Here is a 25402-nt window from a genome sequence, read left to right as displayed (position 1 = left end):
ATGCATGAAAGACCTAAACGTAAGACAGGAAGCCATCAAAATCCTCGAGGAGAAAGCAGGCAAAAACCTCTCTGACCTTGGCTGCAGCAACTTCTTACTCAACACATCTCTGGAGGCAAGAGAAACCAAAGCAAAAATGAACTATTGGGACCTTATCAAAAAATAAAAATCTTCTGCACAGTGAAAGAAATAATCAGCAAAACTAAAAGGCAACCGACGGAAGAAGAAGATATTTGCAAACAACATATCAGATAAAGGGTTAGTATCCAAAATCTATAAAGAACTTCTCAAACTTAACACCCAAAAAACAGATAATCCAGTAAAGAAATGAGCAGAAGACATGAATAGACACTTTTCCAAAGAAGACATCCAGATGGCCAACAGACACATGAAACGATGCTCAATGTCACTCTTCATCAGGGAAATACTAACCAAAGCCACACTTACATACCACCTCACACTGGTCAGAGTGGCTAAAATTAACAAATCAGGAGACTACATATGCTGGCGAGGATGTAGAGAAACGGGTACCCTCTTGCACTGCCGGTGGGATTGCAAACTGGTACAGCCACTCTGGAAAACAGCATGGAAGTTCTCAAAAAATTAAAAATAAAACTACTCTATGACCCAGCAATTGCACTACTAGGTATTTATCCAAGGGATACAGGTGTGCTGTTTTGAAGGAACTCATGCACTCCAGTATTTTATAGCAGCGCCATTGACAGTAGCCAAATTATTGAAAGAGCCCAGATGTCCAACGATGGATGAATAGATAAAGAAGGTGTGGTATGTATGTATAACGTGTGTGTGTGTGCGTATATATATATATATATATGTGCACACACACACAATGGAGTATGACTCAGCAATCAAAAAGAATGAAATCTTGCCTTGCAACTATGTGGATGGAACTGGAGGGTATTATGCTAAGCGAAATTAGTCAGAGAAAGACAAGTATCATATAACTTCACTCATATGAGGACTTTAAGGTACAAAACAGATGAACGTAAGGGAAAGGAAGAAAAAGTAATATAAAAACGGGACAAAACATAAGAGACTCTTAAATGTAGAGAACAAACAGAGGGTTGCTGTAGGGATTGTGGGAGGGGGGGATGGGCTAAATGGGTAAGAGGCGTTAAGGAATCTACTCTGGAATAATTCTTACACCATATGCTGACTAACTTGGTTGTAAATTATAAAAAAATAAATCATAGAAACTAAAATAAATAAAAGACATTGAAGGACAATTAGTATCCTGCATTGCCAAGACATTTGGTTCTATAGATACTTCTTAAAATTTAGTAAGTTGAAAAATCTACTTTTTATTTTATTTTTGAAAATAAACTTATTCATTTAAAAAAAAAAGAAAAGTGAAATAATTCCTGGTGGATGTTCTCTATTATGTAACTGATAGTTTCCTTTAGTTCTTGGGTGCCTAGCAAGTTCAGAACTAAATTTGTAGTATAAATTTACTACACTGAATGTGTAGTATATCACTGTCAATTATAGAAAATTATTTTATTTCCTTTGTGGCTGGCTTTATATTAGTCTTCATTCAAATAAGTTTTTGACTCTCATGCCAGGGCCTGAGAATACAAGCAATGAGTGAGACAGACCAGGTCAGGGAAACTTTCCAGAGGATGAGTTTGAGCACAGGCTTGAGTGATATAAAGGAGAGAAAACCAAGTGAAGACCTCAGCAGAAAACTTCCCAACCTTCCTTTTCCCTCTATTATAATGCCTCAGTGTAATTTTCAGTTTGTGTGTGTGTGTGTGTGTGTGTGTGTGCGTGCGTGTGTTTTGGATGTATTATTTTTACTGCTTTTTTTAACGTAATCACTACACCCAATGTGAGACTCGAACTTATGACCCTGAGATCAACAGGTGCATGCTCTATGAACTGAGCCAGCCAGGCACCCCTGTATTATTCTTAAAGCTGCATTTTAAGTCCTTTTCGGAAAAAGGCACAGTATAATATAAGAACATAGTATAGCAAAATAAGTACACTAAAAAAGACTTGAAAGACACAAAGGCCACTTTGTGAGAAAAATGAGAAAAATGTGTTTGCAAAGGCAGGGAGCATGGGGCAGGGTTGGGGGACAGGCCTGGAATACCAGAATAAGGGTATTCTGGGAAGAAGGAACAGTATGTGCAAGGCATGATCCAGCAAGGTGTGCCCTAGACACTACATGCGTCAGCAGTATCGAATTTCTTCAGGTATCTTAAATGTGAGACCGAGATGAAGTGAAACTGGATAGGTAAGTAGGAAGTCTTGTTAAAGTTACCCTTGCATAAACTACGGTGGATCCCTTCTCCCACTCCAGAACTTTGGATAATAGTTACGGCTCAGATCAGCCACACCACAAAATACAACAGTTATCATATCCTAGAGAAATACAGAACACACCCGACACCAGTAGATCTCTTTTCTCTCTCAACCCCCCTGCTGTAGGTCCGCATTACGCTAATGAAATTTCTACCAAGCGTTTTCATGGATGCCATGAGAGACAACCCTGAAGCTGCTGTACATATTTTTGAAGGAACTCATGAAAATCCTGAGTTAATTTGGAATGATAGCTCCAGAGATAAAGTGTCTACAACAGTTAGAGAAATGATGTTAGAGTAAGTAATGCCTTCAGGTAAATCGCCAAAAAGGACAAATGTTTCCCATTTGTCCATCACCTCTCTAATACTTATTCTAACAATTGATGAATGTGCATTTTGTGACTGAAGTTTGATATTCTACCCTCTCACTTTTTTTTTCCCCAAGGCACTTTAAAAATCAGCGAGATAACCCTGATGTAAATTGGAAGGTAAAATATACTTTTATTCAGAGGAAGGAATTCTACATTTTATTGTATTTTAGTTTGCTGTTGTTTTTTAATTCCTACTGCGTCAGTTTGATAACTGTTAGACACTTTGTCATTAAGACGCTTAAGAATTCCCCTGGGAAGTCACGTTTTAAATTTAGGAATATTCACTTTTTAAGTAAGTAATCAAAGTACCTTTTTTGAATTTTATTAAGGGATTATACAAAAGTATATAATTTGATTATATTAATGGCTATTTAATGGGATTTGCATTTTTTGTGTCATGTGTGACTAAGGATTAAATGACTTGATTATGATTCTTTCTTTCTTTAAAGTTGCCTGAAGATTTTGCTGTGGTGTTTGGAGAAGCAGAGGGTGAACTTGCTGTTGGAGGAGTTTTCTTGAGAATCTTTATTGCACAGCCAGCGTGGGTTCTAAGAAAGCCTAGAGAATTCCTTATTGCACTATTAGAAAAATTAACTGAGCTCCTGGAGAAGAACAATCCTCATGTAAGCTTCAGCCATCAGCAAAACATTTCCAGTAGTTTGCTAAATATACTGATGGGGTTTCTGTTAAAACACCATCCTCATGGCCCATACATTAAGAATTGGTTACTTTTTTCAATACAGCAGCCAGGTTCAAATTCAGATATGCCCATTCATCTTATTTTGGGGGCATGTTCAAAAGTGAACATGGTTATTTCTGAACCAAAGTTGGAGATGTCTATATTGACAAATTGCTATCTCTGGCAAGTATAGAGGCTCTAAAAGAAGGTATCTGCAACTTCATCTCCAATGGTTATATTAGTTTAAGGAAAAACACAAACATTCGGTGCTCCCCTAGAAGTGTGTCCTGCTAGTGTACTTCACTCAGCTTTCCATATGTGACCCTTGTGAAAGACATTGATAGGAGAGTGAACCTAGTATCTGTGTTCAAAGGCAGAGGCTACAGGGTAAGCAGGAGTGAGAAAGTAGTCTTATACTATATAAGGTTTTGTTATTTAAACCTTTAGAGTAAAAATAATTGAGGTACGTGACTGTTGGCTGTATTAAACAGGCTGACTATGGAACAAGGTAATAAAGAGCCCAAGCTGTGTTATTAGATGGTCCTGGATCCCAGTACCAGCTTCACCACTGACTGGCTCTGTAACCTTGAACAGTACTTCGTGGTCTGCCTCATTTATGGAAGGATCACGACACCTGTCCCTAAGGCTGAGGTTTTAGTGAGTTTTGACATATGGAGAGTACTTAGAATAATGTCTGGCACATGTCAAGTACCTAGAAATTACTAGTTACTATCATTAGCTTAGCACAACTTAAAAAAAAGTATTATTATTTTGCCAAATATTTACGTACATAACTTCTCAGTCTCATTTTCTGTTTACTAGGATTTTTGCTACATAAATAGATTCCTTAAAAAAAAAAAAATCTTCAAAAAGCAGAAACTTAGGGGAAAACACAGCATTTTCCTCCCCTATCACCTTGGCTTTGGGGCCTATCCCAATTTCCATGTTTGTTCCAGATGCTGTGGGTGTACACGTCTGATAAAATGGGATAAGTTACAGGTTTTTTGCAATCCACAATAGAAAGTGCATTATGGCAGCCAAACCGGTTCAATAGGATTTTTAATAGAACTAGGATACCCATTTCATGACTTCTGCATTCTCATGAACTATTGATGTTCCCTGATACTGACATTTTTATAACACTGACTAAAACTTTCTGGTAATAACTTTTGGGAGATTCTCTCTTAAACCTGCAACAGAAATGAGATGTGACCTGGCCCAGTGAAAGACTGCTTAGATTAATTAATTCTTGGGTCGCCTGGGTGGCTCAGTCAGTTAAGCATCTGACTTCAGCTCAGGTCATGATCTCGCGGTTTGTGGGTTTGAGCCCTGTGTGGGGTTCTGTGCTGACAGCTCGGAGACTGGAGGTTGCTTTAGATTCTGTGTCTCCCCCTCTCTCTCTCTGCCCCTCTCCTGCACGCGCGCACTCCCTCTCTCTCTCTCTCTCAAAAATAAATAAACATTAAAAAAAGATTACATTCTTAAAGTCCTTTGACTTTGAATTCATGCCTTTTTTCAAGATGGGAAGATAGTTGTTTTCTTAGGATTTGTGAATCAGTTTTAAAAAATCAGCACGTAGAACTTGTAGATCTCTAGGGTAGAACACCAAATAGTTTCCAAGGATGTTTAGGACTTAACTTTGTCAGTATTTTATAGTTTGTTTCTTTGTTTTATACCCTCTAGGGAGAAACTTTGGAAACTTTGACAATGGCAACAGTATGTCTCTTCAATGCACAGCCTCAGCTGGCTGACCAGGTCCCACCATTGGGCCACCTCCCCAAAGTGATCCAGGCAATGAATCATAGGAACAATGCCATTCCTAAGAGTGCCATCCGCATTATCCATGCCCTGTCTGAAAATGAGGTAGTGATAAATCCAGTTAGTAGCTTATAAATTTGGAATTTATTTATGTTTCCTCTTTGTGATTAATGTACATTGCAGTACACATCCTCTTCCTACCATGTGCCTTTCTGCATGTGAACCAGTGGTATTGTAGCAACTCTTAAACTAGTTTAAATGATGTAATTAACAGGAGACTGAATTTGAGTTCATTATTAAACTTGAGCTGAATGTAGGTTTTTCATATATTTTATTATTGTATTTACTGTGTTTATTGTATTTACTTCTTTTTTCGGACACTTAGCTGTGTGTTCGAGCCATGGCATCTTTGGACACCATTGGCCCACTGATGAATGGGATGAAAAAACGACCAGATACTGTTGGTTTAGCCTGTGAAGCAATTAATCGAATGTTTCAGAAGGAGCAGAATGAATTAGTAGCACAAGTAAGTGACTTTCTAGATTCAGTACTATTTCAGGAAAACAAATATACCAGGCAAATAGATTTTCACTTGTTTAGCACTGATTTGGTTTCTCTGACATAGGTTTGGTAAAGAAATCATTTGTGGGTTAATGCATGCATGACTTTATATTTTATATACAAACAGGCACATGCCTATATATATATGCATGCATGCATACACACACACACACACACACACACACACACACACACACACACACTGAGAAAGGTGGGCCAGCTGTCAGGAATCTTAACCAACTTCAGAGTACTTTTGTGATATTTAAGTTTTGAATTTTGGTTTTCTGCTAAGCATTTATTCTTAGCTTGCTTTGTCAAATTTGTTTCATTATCTTTGGAAAGATTCACTTTGTTTAGTGATTCCTTGATTCTGAAGTCATGTTTAAGAACATGCCAAGATTTCTACTGTTTTTTTGTTTTTTTTTTTTTTTTCAAAGAGACTACCCACCTAATGAAAATAAGACTTGGTGGGTACGAATGTAGTGTAGACAGACACTGAAGGAACAAAAACTATCACAAAAGTGATCTTCCTCAAATATAACTCTAACTGGGTTACCGTTCATTTTAAAAACCCTTCATTGGTTTCCCATTACCACCAGATAACAGAGTGACAGTTGACATCCTTAGCCTCAGTACAAGGCCTTGCATTTTTGTATCTGCTCCTCCTATTCTCCCAGCCCCTTTTCCTCCCCCATCTCCTATTCCCATCCCTCATTTAGGCAGTTCAGAAGTACTGGGTACATCTCAAGGAGGTATTTGGATGCCCTGAAGTTCAGACTTATAATTGGCTGGGGAGAGGAGTTGTATTAGAAACAGCTTGAGCTAGTGCTACCACTTGATGGCTCTGTGACCTCAGGCATGACTCACAAACTTCCATTCAGATTCTTCATCTGGGAAGTAAAATTCTAACTCCCTCACAGGGTTGTTAGGAGAACGGTATCTATAAAGGGAGGTATACTCACTAAATGTTAGTTACTTCCATCTCTTCCCTCTGAGTTTTAGCGTGGGTATTGAAAATTGTGCGATACCAGAATGTTAACTAGCCTTTTTAAGACTGACAGGAAATGTATGGTAAATGGAAAAGTTGATGTTTTAAAAAAATGTGAAAAAAATATTAAGATACTTTAAATTTTGTGCCCATTACTATAGTGTCATAGAAGAGACAGCCCAGTATAGTGGCTAAAATCTCATGTTCTGCACTTTGTAGTTCCAGTTAGAGATTGCATTGCTGCCTGTTACCTGTCAACAGGTTTCACCCTCTGTGCATTGATTTTTCCATCAGTAATAATAGTAGTGCCTATGTCATTACATGTTGTGATGTGTAATGACACAACTAGATGTTTCTAGTCTGTAACATTTAGAACAGTTGATGGCATGAAATAAAATCTCCTTAAGTAAGAGTGTCATTGGGGCACCTGGGTGGCTCAGTCGGTTGAGCATCTGACTTCGGCTCATGTCATGATCTCGCAGTCTGTGAGTTCGAGCCCCACATCAGGCTCTGTGCTGACAGCTCAGAGCCTGGAGCCTGCTTGGGATTCTGAGTCTCCCTCTGTCTCTGCCCCTCCCCTGCTCATGCTCTCTCTGTCAAAAATAAATAAACATTAAAAAAAAAGAGTTAAAAAAAAAAAAAAGAGTGTCGTTATTATTAGATCTGTAAAAGAAATCTTCATCTATGTTAAAATGAAAGACAGGAGGTTGTCTTCCAGGTATGGTTCTGGGAGTGAAATTGTTTCTTCAGTGTATGGTTTACATTTTTTTCAGCAAGTTTATGGTATGCTTTATATTTTCTTCTAGGCCCTGAAAGTAGATCTGGTCCCATACCTCTTAAAATTACTCGAAGGCATTGGTCTTGAAAATCTTGACAGCCCAGCAGCCACTAAAGCTCAGATTGTTAAAGCTCTCAAGGCCATGACTCGAAGCCTGCAGCATGGAGAACAGGTGAGTGCTACACAGGGGTGACTTTGATTTGCTGGCTATGACAGGGTATTCTCCAAACCAAGGGTCTTGGCCATGGGTGATCTCTGCACCTCTCCTCATAGACTCAAGTAGTGACTTGGGGGGATTCTTTTTTTGAATGCTGATGGTATGTCGTACATTTCAGGAAGAAAAGTGCTGAAATTCTTAAGCATAGAAGAATATTCAATGAGCATTTAAAGCTGGTTAAGGTTAATGTTCAGTTCTAGCATGTGTTGCTGGATAGTGATAACCACATTTATTAACAATCCCATTATGCCATTTTGGAACATTGTTTTAGTTTTATCACCTTTATTTATTAACACTTAACAATGTGTGTCAGCTACATACATATGCTGATTTCAAGACAGCCCAGTAATTCAGTTTTCCTCTTTGGTTTTATTCTTGTTGCTTCTGCGGAGTTCCTCATTCATTGTTACTGTCCAGCATTATCTGATGCTCTCTCGCTCTGTGTTTATTTAATTAAGGTGAAATTTACACAACATAAAATTAACCATTTTAAAGTGAACGATTAATTTGTGTTTAGTATATTAACAATGTCATGCAACCACCACCACCTTATCTGTTCCAAAACATTTTTATCACCCCAAAAGAAACCTCTGTACCCATTAATCAATTACTTCCCATTTGTCCCTTTCCTCAGCCTCTGGCAGCCACCACTTTGTTGTCTGTGAATTCACTTATTCTGAATATTTCATATAAATGGAATCATACAATACATGACCTTTTGTGTCTGGCTTCTGTCACTTAGCATGTTTTCGAGGTTCATCATGTTAGAGCATGTATCAGTGCTTCATTCCTTTTTATGGCTGAAGTATTCCTGTATGTATATGCCACAATTTATACATTCATTCAGTGATAGACACTTGGAGTGTTACTACCTACTCATGTTCTTTCATAGGTTTAAATTGACTTAAAGTTTTCTTTTAGTGATTCCATTGTCTTTGTGTAAAGTCTAACTAAAGAAACATTTTTATGCCATTGCCCACTCTACCAGTACCACCATTTGAACAATTTAATATTATTGAGATTTGAAGTATTGAGGATTATTGAGGATATTTGAAGCATTTGGGGGCTTTTCTGTGGGTGTTCTGAACTTGCCAAGCAGAGGTACTCTAGGCAGGCAGTTGTCTTATCCTCAACCTGCCTCAGGATTCCTCTTGATGAAATTAGGCAAGTAACCCTGACATCCATCTTCCGATTTCAAGGGTGATAGTTTCCAAACTAGCAGATCCCCCACCACCTTCACAAGTAATTACTTCCAGTAGTGATTCCAAGGTTACAACAGGGAGCCTCCTGGGCTTGTGTGGCCCCACATGTATCTTTAATGCCTGCCACCAAATTATCTGGCAGTGTCTTCCCCTGCTAGACTAGACTGTGAGCACTTCAGAGACAGAGAACATCTCACATCTTTGTGTCCCATTATGCCTCCACATGAGGTACCCAATCAATATTTGATCTGAATGTTGATATGTGAAAGCCTCTAAGTTGGAATTTCCTAAACTTTCTTTAATCTGCATCACACAAAAATGTCTTTGGTCTTAGTCCAGTATACTTTACACACACGTTATTTGTACTTACATGTATATACATCAACTATGAGTGTTCACCCATTTTACATGTGAATTCTGATGCTTTCTATATTAACCTATTTCCTCAGGCATGCTGATTAAACCCTCTTCATCGATTTCATAAACTTCTAATAGGTCACAACCCATAATTTTTTAAAGTTTATTTTATTTTTTTAAAGTTTGAGAGAGAGAGTGCACATGCACAAGTTGGGTAGGGGCAGAGAGAGAGGGAAGGAGAACTACAAGCGGGCTCCACAGTGTTAGCACAGAGCCCAACGCAGGGCTCGAACTCAGAAACTGCAATATCATGACCCGAGCCAAAATCAAGAGTCAGTCGCTCAACCGACTAAGCCACCCCAAGGCGCCCCAAGACTGCTTTAAGTTTTAGCTTGAGTTTATAGCATCTTCTCCCTAGACCCCTTCCTTGGGAATAACTTCATGAGGTCATGCCACACTGTCAGCCAGTTGTTACTATCACAAGAAAATCTTTCTGCCCAAATAACAAGCCAGTAAATTATAAGTTCAAATAATAGTGTCCAATTTTAAAAGGAAGCCTGACTTAGAGCCTTCTTCGGATCTGGTTTCATGAGATGTCTCTGTCCCTGTGCCTGGCATAGAGCATTTAAGGAATGCTAGGTCTTGCTCCGTCTTTGGATCTTTGCTCGGCTGACTTTCCTTTTGTCTTGGAAGTTTGCTTTTTCTCTTTGGTTCTTCTTCCAACACCCAGTCCTCAGTAATGAGGCTAACTTAAATTCATTATGTTCAAAGAGTTTGTTTTACTTCCCTAGGTGAATGAAATCTTGTCTCGTTCTTCAGTCTGGAGTGCCTTCAAAGATCAGAAACACGATTTGTTTATTTCTGAGTCACAAACAGCAGGATACCTCACAGGTAATCCACACCTAATTGGCTACTCTGAAACATATGGCAGAAGCCACCTTCCTGTTGCCCTGATTAAACTGAAATAGCATTTACAGTGTCTTCCTAGGCTACTAGCCACCTGTCTTGGAGGTCCTGTGAGCATGTGGTGGACCTCTGGGGTTAGCCCTGGGCAAATGTCAACTGCTAATGTGTTGAATGTGTGCTGACTGAAACGTGAACTTTGCTCGGTTTTGACCCAATGAATTGATGGTGTCATAGGTTATATTTGGAGCATGACTGTTGAAATGTTTATCTTGAACGTGTAAAAAGATTAGAGAAATACCTATTCAGAAATATCAGTATTAGAAACATGATAGCATGTGATATTTTCCATCTCTGTCAAAATAACAGATTGGAACTCCAAATATGTACATTCATCTGTGAAATATTTTTCTTCTAAGTTTCCAGTAATTAATCTGTAGTTTTATAAAACATATACAATTTGTCCTTTTGTAGGAAGAAGTATGTACCATAAAGGGAAAGGACATTTTAGTGTCTAGGGTTCAAAAGATAGTATGTTTTTGAAGCTCAGGACATGTGTCCATTTGACACACTAATTGCATAATAATTTTCCAATATTTTCATATTGGCTTCTATTTAAAAAGAAAGTCTTACCATTCTTTTGGTATATCCGAAGATGAAATATAGTCTCTGGTATAAAAGTTTTCAGTTTGAAATTAACCTTAAGAATAACAGGTGGTTTTTGCCATCTGCCTGAGTATGGTATATATGTAAACAAAAATCAGCTCTGCATCCTCCTCTTACCAGAGCTGATGTAGGTAAATTGAGAGAAAAAAATAGTACCCACTGGATTTTTATGCCAGTGTAACTTTTTGAGTAATCCCGATTGCTGGTGTAGAAGTTTATAAATCATGAAGACTAAAGTTTGTACTTTAGTATAACTTTAAAACTAAAGTTTATAAATCTTGAGTACTTAAAAATGGGGACTTCAGAGAATACTTTGCCTGGTTTTAATTTTAGTCTGTTGTGGCACTACTGCTTGCTTCCTCACTGTGACCATTTAATATTAATCCACTAAAATTTATAAGCAGAGCCCTAACATTTGTTTTTTTTTTTTTTAACTTGTTTTATTTTTTTAAATTTACATCCAAATTAGCATACAGCAGAGCCCTAACATTTGTAAACACATGGTGCTTTGATTGCCCATCCCTGCATGTACATTAAGAGCAATGTCCTACGGTTCCCTTCTAACTTTCCCATGTGCCTGTCCTGTGATTTCTATGGAAAGAAATACCTAGAAAATGGTCTTTGGCTATCTCGTATCTCTCTTTGAAATTTGAGGTGAAGCAGTAGCTTCTAAATAAGAGTATGTTCTATAATAGGCATACTAAAAACTTCTTTAGACTCGTTTTCCAGAAGTTGATGTAATACCACCTTTTTGTGGCATTACGTTAATTACCTTGTATAAGGATGTTGTGACTGGGAAATCTGCCTTATTTTTTTTTCCAGCTAAGAATAGCTACTTACTTAAAAGTTTGGCCTTGAAGAATAGAAAGATGTAGATTATAAGCTTTTCTACAGGGACACCTTTCTAATTTGTTGTGTTCTGCATTGTGCTTAGTGTTCATTGACTTGATGCAATAGAAGACTTTAGATGGTCCTTGACTTAGTAATGGGATGTGGGTCACAAAGTCTGTGGTTAGAATACAGAAGAGCTAGGGATTTATCTTTAGAGACTAATTTCCTTCAGAAATCTTTAGGTCCTCACCCCATCCATATTTGCTAATAACTATAGAAAAATGTACAGGGATTTGAAGGGTTCCTGTCTGTGCCTTCCTTTTACTTGGATCCCTGGGGTAGCTTCTGAAGGAGTTGTGAGAAGCAGCTGTGATGAGCTGTAGGGGATGGAAGAGGGTTGGGGAAGAAGAAAAGCTGGGATTTACAAATTTCTTTACATCCTCCTTTGGGCCCACTCAGGGCAGCAGGTTCTGTACAAAGCTGGTCAAAGGGGAGATGGTATAAGTCCCAACTTGGACACATCCTGGTGTTGCTCTGGCTGTTCTGCAGGCCCCCCTGAAGCCTGTAGGCACGACTACGTGGGACAGTCTGGACTAGCCCTGAGCTCTGTTGGCCCGGAAATGGTCTAGTTCTTAGCACATCAATCTGGGATGTTCTTTTGTTGAGATGTTAGTTGTTTGAGAAGATTTTCCCATCAGCTCTCCTTGTTTTGAAGGGACTGTTTAAAGAGAGCACTACCTGTTGAATTGTCTACTCATTGTTTAGGTTGTCAAATGTTTTCTTTTTTGTGTTTGAGCTGTTCCATTGATGCTTTGTATTGTGTGTCATGTGTTTGATAAAAGGTACAAGTTATTCTAATAATGGTAAAGTCGCATTAGCGGAACTCCTTGGAATGTATACAATGTTGCATTGAGTTGGAACTTTAATTGATTAGGATTTACCCCACCCTGTGCTCAGCCTGGAGGAGATTCTAATTGTGCCCAATGTGCAAATGAAATAAGGTGCTGTGAAAACACACTTCACTAGCCATTTTTCTAAAACACCGATGGTAAGTTTGGCAAGTAGATTTTGTTTAGGAGATGGTGAAAGATAGAGGAAAGTTAATTACTCTTTCAAAGTAGGATAAGAATGACCAAAATACGATAATTATTTTCTTTACCCTGGCTGCTGAGCAGATATCATTCAGTCACATCTCAGGATTGGGGTATGGATAAAATGTCCTAGGCGAGATTGCTCCTTGTAGATGAATTGAGAAGAGGCCACCTGGTTCCATAGGTTCTTTGGCCTGGCATACTTGTTTTGTTTTATGATAAAAACTTACCTAAACGGTCTAATGCAGTTTTACCTACAATGCAGACAAGCTATGTTTTCATTGACCTGGGCCTTAGTTACTTAGCTATTTGTTAGGTCCTAGAAGGGCATGTTGCTGAGAAGTTCAAGGCCCTGTAAAAACAATTTTAGCAGGGAAAATCCTCCAATTACCTCACCTAGAAAATCAGTATAGAGAAAGAAGGAACAAGAGGGAAAGGAAGATAAGCAGGGCAAGGGAAACATGGTTGTAGGAGTGGGAATTGATGACGAAGAGCTTTGTGTACACACACACACACACACTTAATTGGAATATGGAGATGAACTTCATACACACACACACCCCTGTATATATTTATATTAGAAGCATGTCACATAGTTAATTTGGCTTCCTAAGGTCATTAAAGGGGGGTGGGTGCAATTCTAAGGTCTCTCTTCATACAGGTCCATCAGTTCTCTACGAGTTAGGATTTTTTTTCCACCTTGTGTTGTTCTTTGTCCACCTGTCCCAAGACTACATGATGTGAGTGATGTTGGGAAAGATTCCCTGAGCTCATCAATTTACTATAGGACACTGACGCTGAGGCAGAGCTTCCTGCTTTTGTTTTCCCTGCTGAGACTCTCACGTTCATTTTTAACAAAGCCCATGCTCTTTCCACTGCTCCATCGTTGCAGGCAATTCCATTTTGCGGGGTTCTTTGTTAATTTTCCGTCTTTTCTCATTTTCAAGTCTGGCAGCCTTGAACGTTATTGCCACGTGCCCCATTTCTGGCAGCTCCTGCTCTCTCCTCCCACCTTTCTCTGGAGAACACAACTGCTCTGTCCTCATCCTAACCAGACACCTTCTAAAAGAGAAGCCAGAGGTGTGAGAGAAAGAGCATTTCAGACTTATTTACAGAAATACCCAGGAATTTGTTTGTCTTTTCCTAAAGTGGCAAATGGTGGGGCTGGAATTTGGTCTATTGTGGATGATTCTTCTAAGCCTATCATGTCTCGATTTAATTTTAGCCCAGAAGTTCCCAAACTTTTCTCAGTTCACAATGCCTTTAATGTCTTAATGATTTTTTCATCTACCGCTAGGCCAAAAGAAATAACCTAATAGTTAAGTTGAAGTATTAGGTCCAAACAACTTGAAAGTGGCTATGTGGCATCCAGCAGATGTTGCTGTGTTCTCTCCGATGTAAAATATCTAGCAGCACCCCTGTGAGTTTGTCCCAAGGTGCCTCCGCACGCAGTTGAAGAACAATAGCCTTAGTCTGTTTTCTGTATGTAGCATTCATATTTGGTCTCGTCATCTCCTCATTTGATGTGGCCAAGATGAGTCCAACATTGGAAGTGCTTGGGAAATTTACCAGTCCAGGGTGTTTGGGGGGTTATTCTTACAGCTTCTATCTTTGGTGAGACCCACTTAATCGATCTGTGGTAATCCTGCCGCTGCCTAGGGTTCAAAGGTTGATAGGTTGGTGGGAAGTGATGTTAACAGTGTGGTGCTGTAGCTCCCAACTGCCTTGTCAGAGGGGGTAGGTTGAGCCGGTGGTCTTCTGAGCTGTCTGTGGAAGGCCTGGCACCCTGCTTGGCAGAAGGCAGGAGTTGGTAGATGCAGGCCTTACAGTGCCTTAAAAAGGGAAGATCCTTTTTCCAACATTTATGAGTGCAAGGTTCCGAGTGTGCGTGTTACAGCTCACATAGGTGGAACTGTCTCTGGCTGTATAATTACATATGAGATGCAGTGTTCACTCAGTGGTGTAAGCCATTTCACGTCCTGGATACAAGTGCTTGTAAGGTGAAACACAAGACCAATCTGAATTGTGCCCCATTTGTCCTACATTAGTCCCTGTTACGCCTCAGCCTTCATCAAACTGCTCTGCTGTTTGCATTTCCTTATAACTTCCCTTGCTGCTTATATTTCTTTTTTCCCCTCAGGTGTCTCTCCTTCCCTTCTAACTGGCAGCAGCCCCCTTCACCTCAGGAGCGGGCTTTAGATCCGCTCTGCCAGGCAGCTTGCTAACTTCTGTGTAGCTCTCTGAAGCAGGTAGAGAATCATTTTGCTAAATGCATGCCGCTCCCACTGCCTTTCTAGTTCTAACCCTTGATGTTCCTTAGCTGTTTGCCTTATTTCCTACGGTTTCAGCTAACAGTATTGCTCAGTTTGTGGTATTATGCTACAATGTCTCTTGCAAGTACTCTGTACAGTTTGTGCAGTGCTTCTGGGATGTAATGGTCTCTGCAATGTTTACGATAAACCGGAGGGCTAAAGCCATTATCTACAATGCTTGTAGGACACATCTTGATAAATGCTGGCATATGTAGCATTTCTATGCAGTAGAGACTCTTAGAATCAAGGAAGACCTATAAAATGAAAATATTGATATCTTTTCCCATAGCATTCTTGTTTTGACCTGTGACAAATGTCCAGAGCCTTCCTTTTGTAGAGCTGTCAGTGTAGCAGCCCTTGTTCATTTGGTGTTACTAGCTATAACAGCATTTCTTTTTTTTTTTTTTTTTTTAATTTTTTTTTTTTTTTTTTTTTTTTTAGCGTTTATTTACTTTTGAGACAGCATGAATGGGGGGAGGGTCAGAGAGAGAGGGAGACACAGAATCGGAAGCAGGCTCCAGGCTCTGAACTGTCAGCACAGAGCCCGACGCAGGGCTTGAACTAGTGAACCATGAGATCATGACCTGAGCCAAAGTCGGACACTTAACGGACTGAGCCACCCAGGTGCCCCTATAACAGCATTTCTTTGCACCAAATGAAAGTAGGTTAACTTGAATGTTGATAAAGGTTTTTCTTGGGCATTTTATCAAGTATGACTTTTGGATGGGCTTAGTATGGAGTTTCCTTCCTCTACTTGTTTTTTTTTTTTATTTTCCATTTGACATAGCTATCCTTCAGTGCCCAGAATTTTTTGAAGCATTGAATTCCCAGAATTGAGAAGGGCCAATTTTCCATGTTTTCACACCAGTGTTGCTGTCCAGTATCAATTTTGAAATGATTTTTAACTTTGTCATATAGTAAAGACATACCTTGAAAATGGCACTGGGTAGTCTGTTAAAGTGTGTGATCAGGTACTTGACTAGCTTCTGACCTTCTTATAAAGGTGTTTTCACACGACTCTGCTCTCTAGAAGGTGTGTGTTTTCCTTTCTCTCTTGCAGGACCTGGAGTTGCTGGCTACCTTACTGCAGGGACATCCTCGTCAGTCATGTCCAACCTGCCGCCTCCCGTAGACCACGAGGCAGGCGACCTTGGCTATCAGAGTTGACACCTTTGTGAGAGACAGTAAATGCTGACAGGCCAGTGCCCAGTCCACATTCCTCCAGCTGATACGTTGAAACAAACTCTTACTGCCTTTCTCCTGGTTTCATGACAGTGTTATTCCTTTTTCTATAAATATATTTTTATTTAGGAAAAAAAGTCAGTGATTCTAATTGTATCACGTTGTAAGAAAGCACTCTGTGGATCAGCCTAAGTGGGTACACAAGTTTTTTTTCTTGATGTATGTAAGCACATTCTGTTCCTTTGTATCTGTTTACAAGACTGTGAATCAAAAAGACAAAACTTTCTTCCTAGTTTTTATAATGTTTTTTTTTGAATTAGCGTGACTGTGGGGTTGAACTGCAATCTACAGAAATTGGACTAGGTCACTTGTCCCCGGAAGACAATGTTTCCCTCTCCTGCATCGAGTCCCTGTGGCTGTCCCCCTCCACCGTCCAACACTAGTAGGCTTCATCCTCGTGCCTGTTCCCCGGTATCCTCTCCCCAATCATTAACCTTCTGAGAGCTCACAGGACATGTCGGTATGTATAACTGACTTTACCAAATTGAATGAGAAAGGAGCTTGTGCAAAAAAATTTAAAAACGGATGTCAAGATGTTATGTAAGAGATTAGTGTAATTGTGAAATGTTCTATACAGTATCAAATATATAAAGCTTTCTATATTGAATGTACATTATACAGATCATTCATATGTGTACATAAAATTTTAAAAATAAAGGGAATTGACTGCTTTGTTAATGAGATATATTTGTTCTAATTTAATGTTTCCCTTTGAGGATCTCCTGCTTTTTTCTAAGACAGATCTAGTATTAGGAATAAACACAAACGCTCCCTCGCGTTCACAGCTCCTCATCCAGACAACTACGTTGACACATCTGATCATTCCCAATGCCCTTTGGTAATATTTCAGCCACGTCTAAATTTCCAGAAACTAGCGTTTCATTTATTTTCTATTTAATAATTCAGGAATGGGTGAGGCTAGTATTACTCTAATGGGTGAGACACATTAATTTCAACGTTTTTTAAAGCGAGAGAAATTTAAAGTGAGAGCATATTTCAAATAATACAGATCTCAGCACATAGGTCTCCTAGTATGATCATAAACTACAAGAAAATGAAAACCTGTAAAGAATACAAACACTTCTTAAAGAATGACGAAATACCCACACCTCCACATTGCTTTTGAAAGCAAGAGCCAAGTTTATTCCATAGTTGATGTGTAACAGCAGAGTGTAATGGAGACTTACTCCCCCGATAAGTCTCTAATTCAGACTTTTGCATCATCTGTCAAAGGTTATAGAGTAATATACCCAGGCACATATTTTAGTATACAACTGTGGTTTTAGTTTCTAGGCAATACTTGTCATAAAAATATGTTCACTAAAAGAAATTGTAACAGCTAACTTAGTATGTGGTATGGAAGAGCACAAATTAATATATTTCCTTTAAGTACTAGGAGAACATAAATATTGTGAGTATTTATGATATTTAAAGGGCTATTTAAATTAATTCACAATCACTGATAGTTAAGTAATAGCTTATTCTTACTGAACATTGGCTGTATGCCAAACATCCTGTAAACTCATTACATACGTAGTCTCATTTAATTCTCAGAACAAACCTATGGGCTTGATACTGATAAAATTCTTATTTTCCAGGTGAAGAACATGGGCTCAGAGAGGCAAAGCAACTTAGCAAAAGTCACACAACTAGTAAGTAACAGAGTAAGAAATCAAAACTACTTAGACCTGACACCAAAGTCTGTCCTGAGCCATGATCCTAACACAGCAGCAATCTGAAGCAGTATGTAACTAGGAAAACTGAGAGGTGTTTTTTTTTTTTTTTCTGTTTTGTTTTTAAACATTTTTTATTGTAAACCAAAACACAACTATAGAAAATCTCGCTGAACAAATTCGTCATTAAAAGGCAAATCACCCTTGAAACTACCATCTATGTCAAGAACTTTGCCAGCCTCTCCAGAAGCCCCTTCATGTGCCCCCATCAAAATCACAGCCACTCCCTTCTTCTTGAAAGTGACCACTTTAAAAAAACAGGACCAAACAGAACAAAAAAAAAAGGACCACTTGTCTTATACTTCCTTGTGTTCCTTTGTAGTTTATCACCCAAGTGTACATTCCTAGGGTTTGGTCTTAGATTTTTCCTTCTGTTAATATATTTTTGAGTCTTTTTAAATCTTGTGGCTCCCTTTCCATCTGCCTTTTCCCTATAACTTTGTTGAAGGCCCTGAGGCCGTTGGTTGGTTTTCCCAGTCTTGAGGTTACTGATCACACATTCCTAGTGCAATTCAACTTATTCCTCTGCTCTTTGCATCTAGAGGCTTGATCAAACTCTGGTTCCATTCCTTTGGCAAGACTAGAGGGGGGCTTTTTTTTTTTTTTTTTTTGATTTCTTAGAAGCACATCATGCCTGTAAGACATGTGATATTAACAATAAGGGAATCTCAGTGTGACTAGATCCATTCATATACTGGGAGTTATAAAATGCTGCTATTCCACTTAGTAACTGGAATGCTTTTATAAAGAAATGCTTTCTTGCAAAAAAAAAAAAAAAAAAGTTGGACTACATCAAACCAAAGTTTCAACACAACAAAGAAAACATAAAAAGGCAACCTACTGAATGGTGGAAAATACCTGTAAATCATATATTCAATAAGGAGTTAATGTCCAAAATAATGTGGAGAACTCAGCAAAAAATCCGATTAAAAAATGGGCAGAGGGTCTACATAGACATGTCCAGAGAAGACCTGTAGATGGCCAACTGGTACATTGAAAAGATGTTCAACATCACCAATCATCAGGGAAATACAAATCAAAACCACCATGAGCTATCACCTCACACCTGTCAGAATGTCTAGTATCAAAAGGGCAAGAAATAACAAATGTTGGAGAGGATGTGAAGAAAAGGAAAATCCTTGTGCACTGTTGATGGAAATGTAAATTGGTGCAGGCACTGTGGAAAACAGCAGAGAGCTTCCTCAAAAAATTAAAAATAGAACTAACATAGGATCCAACTATTCCACTCATGGGTATCTATCTGAAGGAAATGAAAACAATAATTGAAAAAGATACTTGCATTGCGATGGTATTTACAATAGCTACAGTATGGAAACAACCTAAGTGTCCATCAGTGGATAAAGGGATAGAGGGGATGAGGTGTTTATATACAGTGGAATATTACTTAGGCATAAAAAAAAATGAGATCTTGCGATTTATGACAACACAGATGGACCTTGAGAGTATTACCTTAAGTCATGGAAGTCAGACAAATACCCGAAGATTTCACTTATATGCGGAATCTAAAACAAATGAACAACACAAAACTCATAGACATGGAGCCCAGATTGGTGGTTATCAGAAGGGAAGGAGTATGGGTAGGCAAAATGGGTAAAGTGTTAATTGTATGATGATGGATGGTAACCAGACTTACTGTGGTAATCACTTTGTAGTTTCTACAAATACTGAATTAGTATGTTGTATAACTGAAACTAATCTAATGTAATATAACAATTTTACCTCAATAAAAGAACAAAAAAAAAGAAATGCTTTCCTTTATGTGCTTTGTCACCCAGTGGCACACGTCATATGGGAAAGGCAGGATGAAGGCTTAATTCATTTCCTTTACTCATCAGCTTTCAAGATAATGAATCTGTTCCCTGTCATCTTCTGAAGGTGACCAATTTTGTTTGTTTTTTTTACTAGCACCATTATTGAAGTATTTTTTAGTATCACAGATTTAAACATATTTGCTGTTCTTCAATCCTTGGCTGTTATAGACATACCTTGTTTCATTGTACTTTGCTTTATTCTTCACAGATATGGCATTTTTATTTATTTATTTATTTATTTATTTATTTTTCCCCAAATTGAGAGTTTTGGCAACCCTGTGTCAAGAAACTCTTGGCACTATTTTTCCAATGTCGTTTGCTCACTTTATGTCTCTGTCACATTATGGTAATTATTGCAATATTTCAAACTTTATTATTATTATATTTCTTTGTAACTGTGATCACTGATCTTTGCTGTTACTATTGTAATTATTTTGGGGGAAACATGAACTCTTACTATGTAAGATGGCAAACTTAATAAAATGTATGTGTTCTGGCTGCTCCACTGATTGGCTGTTCCCCAGTCTGTCCTGGGGCCTCCCAATTCCCTGAGACACAGCTTTATTGAAATTAGGCCAGTTAATAACCCACTGTGGCCTCTAAGTATTCAAGTGAAAAGAATAGTCACATGTCTCTCACTTTGAGTTAGGAATTAGAAATGATTAAGCTTAGTGAGGAAGGCATGATGAAATCTGAGATGGGTGGAAAGTTAGACCTCTGACACCACAGTTAGCCAAATTGTGACTGCAAAGGAAAGTTCTTAAAGGAAATTAAAAGTGCTGCTCCAGTAAGTACATGAATGCTGAGAAAGAAACAACATTATTGCTGATATAGACAAAGTGTTAGTGGTCTTGATAGAAAATCAAACCAGCTGCAATATTCCCTTAAACCAAAGCCTAGCCCAGAGCAAGACCCTAACTCTTCGACTCTGTGAGGGCTGAGAGGTGAGGAAAAGTTTGAAGCCTGCAAAGGTTGGTTCATGAGGTTTAAGGAAGCGGCCGTCTCCATAACAAGGTGAAGCAGCAGGTGCTGATGGAGCAGCTGCAGCCAGTGACCCAGAAGGTATGGCTGAGACCGCAAATGAAGGTGGCTGCACTAAGCAACAGATTTCGAATGTAGGCGAAACAGCCTTATGTTGGAAGATGAGGCCATCTAGGACTTTATAGACAGAAGTCAATGCCTGGCTTCAGAGCTCCAAAAGACAGGCTGACTCGGTTAGGGACCAGTGCAGCTGGTGACTTTTAAGTTGAAGTCAATGCTCATTTACCATTTGGAAAGCCCTTAAGAATTACGATAAATCTACTCTGTGGTCTGTAAATGAAATAAGATCTGGATGGCAGCACATCTGTTTGCAAAATGGTTTACTGAATATTTTAAGCCCACTGTCGAGACCTCCTGCTCAGAAAAAAAGATTTCCTTCAAAGTATTACCGCTCGTTGACAATGCATCTGTTCATCCAAGAGCTCTGGTGGAGATAGACAATGAGATTAATGTTTTCATGCCTGCTAACACAACATTCATTTTGCAGCCTGTGGGTCATGGAGTAATTTTGACTTCCAAGTCTGATTATTTAAGAAATACATTTATTTTGTGGGGAGCCTGGGTGGCTCAGTCAGTTAAGCTTTCGACTGTTGATTTGGGCTCAGGTTATGATATGGTTCATGGGATTGAGCCCCGCATTAGGCTCTGAGTTGACAGCGCGTAGCCTGGTTGGGATTCTCTCTCTCCCTCTCTCTCTTTGCCCCTCCCCAGCCCTCACACTCTCTCTCTCAAAAAAAAAAAAAAAATTTTTTTTAAACAAAAGGAAATACATTTTTTAAGGCTCTAGCTGCCATAGATAGTGATTCCTCTGATGGATCTGGGAAAAGTAAATTAAAAACGTTCTGAAAAGGATTTACCATTCTAGATGCCATTAAGAACACTTACAATTCCTGGGGAAAGGTCAAAATCAACATCAACAAGAGTGGAAGTTGATTCCAGCACTCATGGATAACTGAGGGGTTCATGACTTTGGTGGGGGAAGTAACTGCTGTTGTGGTAGAAAGAGCCAGAGAGCTAGAATTTGAAGTGAAACCTGAAGATGTGACTGACTTGTTGCATCTCATGATGAACTTGAATGGATGAGGACTTGCTTCTTAAGGATGAATAAAGAAAGTGGTTTTGTTGAGATTAATCTGGTGAAGATGCTGTGAACATTGTTCAAATGACAACAAAGGATTTAGAATATTTCATAAATTTAGTTGATGAAGCAGCAGCAGTGTTTGAGAGCATTGACTATAATTTTGAGAGAAGTTCTACTACAGCTAAACTGTCAAACAACATCTCGTGCTGTAGAGAAATCGTTTGTGGAAGGAAGAGTCAACCAATGTGGCGAAGTTCATTGTTGTCCTTTTTTTTTTTTTTAATTGTTTTTACATTTATTTTTGAGAGAAAGAGAGTGTGAGCAGGGGAGGGGCAGAGAGAAATGGAGACACAGAATCTGAAGCAGGTTCCAGGCTCTGAGCTGTCAGCCCAGAGCCTAACATGGGGCTCAAACTTGTGAACCACAAGATCATGACCTGAGCTTAAATCGGCCGCTTAACCGACCAAGCCACCCAGGCACCCCCATTGTGTCTTATTTTAAGAGTTAGCACAGTCACCCCAGCCTGAAGCTATACCACCCCGATCAGTCAGCAGCCATCAACATTGAGGCATAGCCCCCCACCAGCGAAAAGAGTACAACTTGCTGAAAGCTCAGATAATGGTTAGTACTTTTCAGCAATGAGGTATTTCTTTTTTTTTAATTTTTTTAACGTTTTATATATATTTTTAGGAGACAGAGTGCAAGCAGGGGAGGGGCAGAGAGAGAGAGAGAGAGAGACACACACACACACACACACACACACACACAGAATCTGTAGCAGGCTCCAGGCTCCTAGTTGTCAGCACAGAGCCCGACGCGGGGCTCTGAACCCACAAAGGGCAGGATCATGACATGGGCCAAATTTGGATGCTTAACGGACTGAGCCACCCAGGTGCCCCAGCAATAAGATATTTCTTAATGTATGTAAATTTATTTTTACATAATGCTGTTGCAAACTTGATATTACAGTTTATTATTATATATTACTATATATTACTATATATATTACTACTGTTGCAAACTTGATATTACAGTTTACTATTATATATTACTATATATATAATATTACTATATTATGTATTACTATATATATACTATATATATTATATATAGTATAATGTAAACATAATTTTTATATACACTAGGAAACCAAAAAATTCATTTGACTCATTTTGTTGTGATGTTCACTTTATTGCAGTGCTCTGGGACTGAACCCCATAATATCTCCAAGGTATGCCTATATCTTTATTGAAGTTGTAAATGTCCTGTCTTTGCCAGTGGAAGCTTCTTCAGCCTGGTTCCTTGAGTCCCCTTTTCTTTCTTTTTTTTTCCCCCCTTAATGTGGTAGAGTACACATAACATAAAACTTATTATCTTAACCATTTTAAGTATACAGGTAAGTATTATTAGATATATTGATAATGTGCAACTACCACCACCATCCATCTCCAGAACTCTTATCACCTTCTAAAACTGGAAGTTTATACTCATTAACTGATAATTCCTCCTCCCCCCAGCCCCTGGCAACCACCATTCTACTTTCTGTCTCTGTGAGTTTGACTATTCTTTAAAAAAAAAAATTTTTAATGTTTATTTTTGAGAGGTGGGGGAGGGGCAGAAAGAGAGGGAGACACAGAATCAGAAGCAGGCTCCAGGCTCTGAGCTGTCAGCACAGAGCCGAACGCGGAGCACGAACCCACAGACCTCAAGATCATGACCTGAGCTGAAGTCAGATGCTTAACCGACTGAGCCGCCCAGATGCCCCGAGTTTGACTATTCTAAGTATCTCAAGTGGCATCATACAGTGTTTAAATTTTTGTGAATGGCTTATTTCATTTAGCATAGTATCTTTAAGATTTGCTCATGTAGCATATGTCAGAATTTCCTTCCTTTTTAAGAAGCTGAATAATAATCCCTTGTATGCACATGTCACATTTTCTTCATCCATCTCTCTATCAATGGACGTTTAGGTTTCCATATTTTAGCTATTGCAAATAATGCCACCATGAACAACTTGATTTTAAAATGGGCAAAGGTCTTAAATAGACATTTCTCCAAGCAAGGCATAGAAATGGCCAATACATACACAAAAATGTGCTGAGTCACTAATCAGGGAAATACACAGGGAATGAGCCCTTTTAGTAAACCTGAGGATTATCACCAGGTGGCTGGAGAATCCCTTTCAGTCCAGAAATTCTGTGATTCCCTTTTCTGATCTTAAATTCCATTATATGATGGAATGTCCCTAAATACCTAGGCTTTGCTAATAAATATTATTTATTTATTTATTTATTTTTAGAAAGCACACATGCTTTATTTATTTATTTATTTATTTATTTTTAGAAAGCACACATGCTTTATTTATTTATTTATTTATTTTTAGAAAGCACACATGCTTTATTTATTTATTTATTTATTTATTTATTTATTTATTTATTTATTTTTAGAAAGCACACATGCCCGTGTGGGGGCGGTGGAGTGGCAGAAGGAGAGACAATCCCACGCAGTCTCCATGCTCAGCGTGGAGCCCAACGCAGGGCTCAATCCCACGTCTGCTCAGCGTGGAGCCCAACGCAGGGCTCAATCCCACGACCCAGGGATCATGATGTGAGCAGAAATCAAGAGCCGGAGGCTCAACAAACTGAGCCACCCAGGCACACTGGAAAAAAAATACAGATAAACTTAGTCTATTTCTGGCAACCTATTGACTAGGAATTTAATGGCCTACTTGAGTTTTCAGGAACACATGGCCTCCTATATGGTATAAACACTTCGGGGCACCTGGCTGGCTCAGTGTCTAGAACATGTGACTCTTGTCTCAGGGTCATGAGTTCGAGCCCCACGTTGGGTGCAGAAATTACTAAAAAAGTATATAGCACTTACCTTTGACCAGAGGAAGTGTGAGCACAGAATGCAAAGACTCTTTTGAGCTTGTTTACTTATCTATAAAATAATGTTGATAATTCTTAACCCATCCTTCACAAGGCTGCCGTGAGGACTGAAAATATGTCTGTGAAAGGACTCTGGGAACCATGAGGCATATCGATGGTGGTAATAATCGTAAGTACCCAAGTCAGCAATTATAAATAACAATTTTTCTCATTCTATTTAGGATCAGGAATGGGGTAAAACAAATTCCAACGACTTTAAGGTCCACATAAAATCATTTGTAATTTTTTACTAGTTTTTGGAAGTAGTTCTGTTGCTAGGTAAGCCCTAACTAAAAAGCAGCTACCGTGGCTCCCATATCAGAGATGCTGTGCTACAGTCTTCAGTCGGCAAGATCATCGGTTTCCCACAGTACAAATACATTTGTCCCTGAGCCGTGGCTCGTTTGCCAGCAGATGAGGTCCAAGAGGCCAGACCTAGAGAATGACTTAAAAATTTGCTTCCAAGTTGAGAAGAATGCCGGACAACAGAGTGGCATGAAGAGTT

The 25402-nt window shown here is 38.9% G+C and overlaps 1 protein-coding gene across 3 annotated transcripts in view; it reads left to right on the top strand.

Annotated features, from left to right (window-relative positions):
- DNAJC13 (DnaJ heat shock protein family (Hsp40) member C13) overlaps nt 1–16963 on the top strand; it is a 125532-nt gene extending 108569 nt beyond the window's left edge. For 2 of the 3 annotated variants that reach the window (XM_045503630.1, XM_045503629.1), the window contains 8 exons: nt 2452–2621; nt 2770–2812; nt 3145–3318; nt 5058–5237; nt 5518–5658; nt 7488–7631; nt 10027–10126; nt 16099–16963. In XM_045503630.1, the coding sequence (XP_045359586.1) occupies nt 2452–2621; nt 2770–2812; nt 3145–3318; nt 5058–5237; nt 5518–5658; nt 7488–7631; nt 10027–10126; nt 16099–16205 (1059 nt within the window). In that variant the 3' untranslated portion in view covers nt 16206–16963. Of the gene's footprint in view, nt 1–2451; nt 2622–2769; nt 2813–3144; nt 3319–5057; nt 5238–5517; nt 5659–7487; nt 7632–10026; nt 10127–14866; nt 14976–16098 lie in introns of all 3 variants that reach the window. The other variant, XR_006718734.1, reaches the window with a different exon arrangement.
- The last annotated feature ends 8439 nt before the right edge of the window (nt 16964–25402 follow it).

The sequence above is a fragment of the Leopardus geoffroyi genome, chromosome C2, assembly GCF_018350155.1.
Source record: "Leopardus geoffroyi isolate Oge1 chromosome C2, O.geoffroyi_Oge1_pat1.0, whole genome shotgun sequence".
Classification (NCBI taxonomy): domain Eukaryota; kingdom Metazoa; phylum Chordata; class Mammalia; order Carnivora; family Felidae; genus Leopardus; species Leopardus geoffroyi.
Note: the sequence above shows the minus strand (reverse complement) of the source record. Positions and strands in the feature narration are given on the sequence as shown.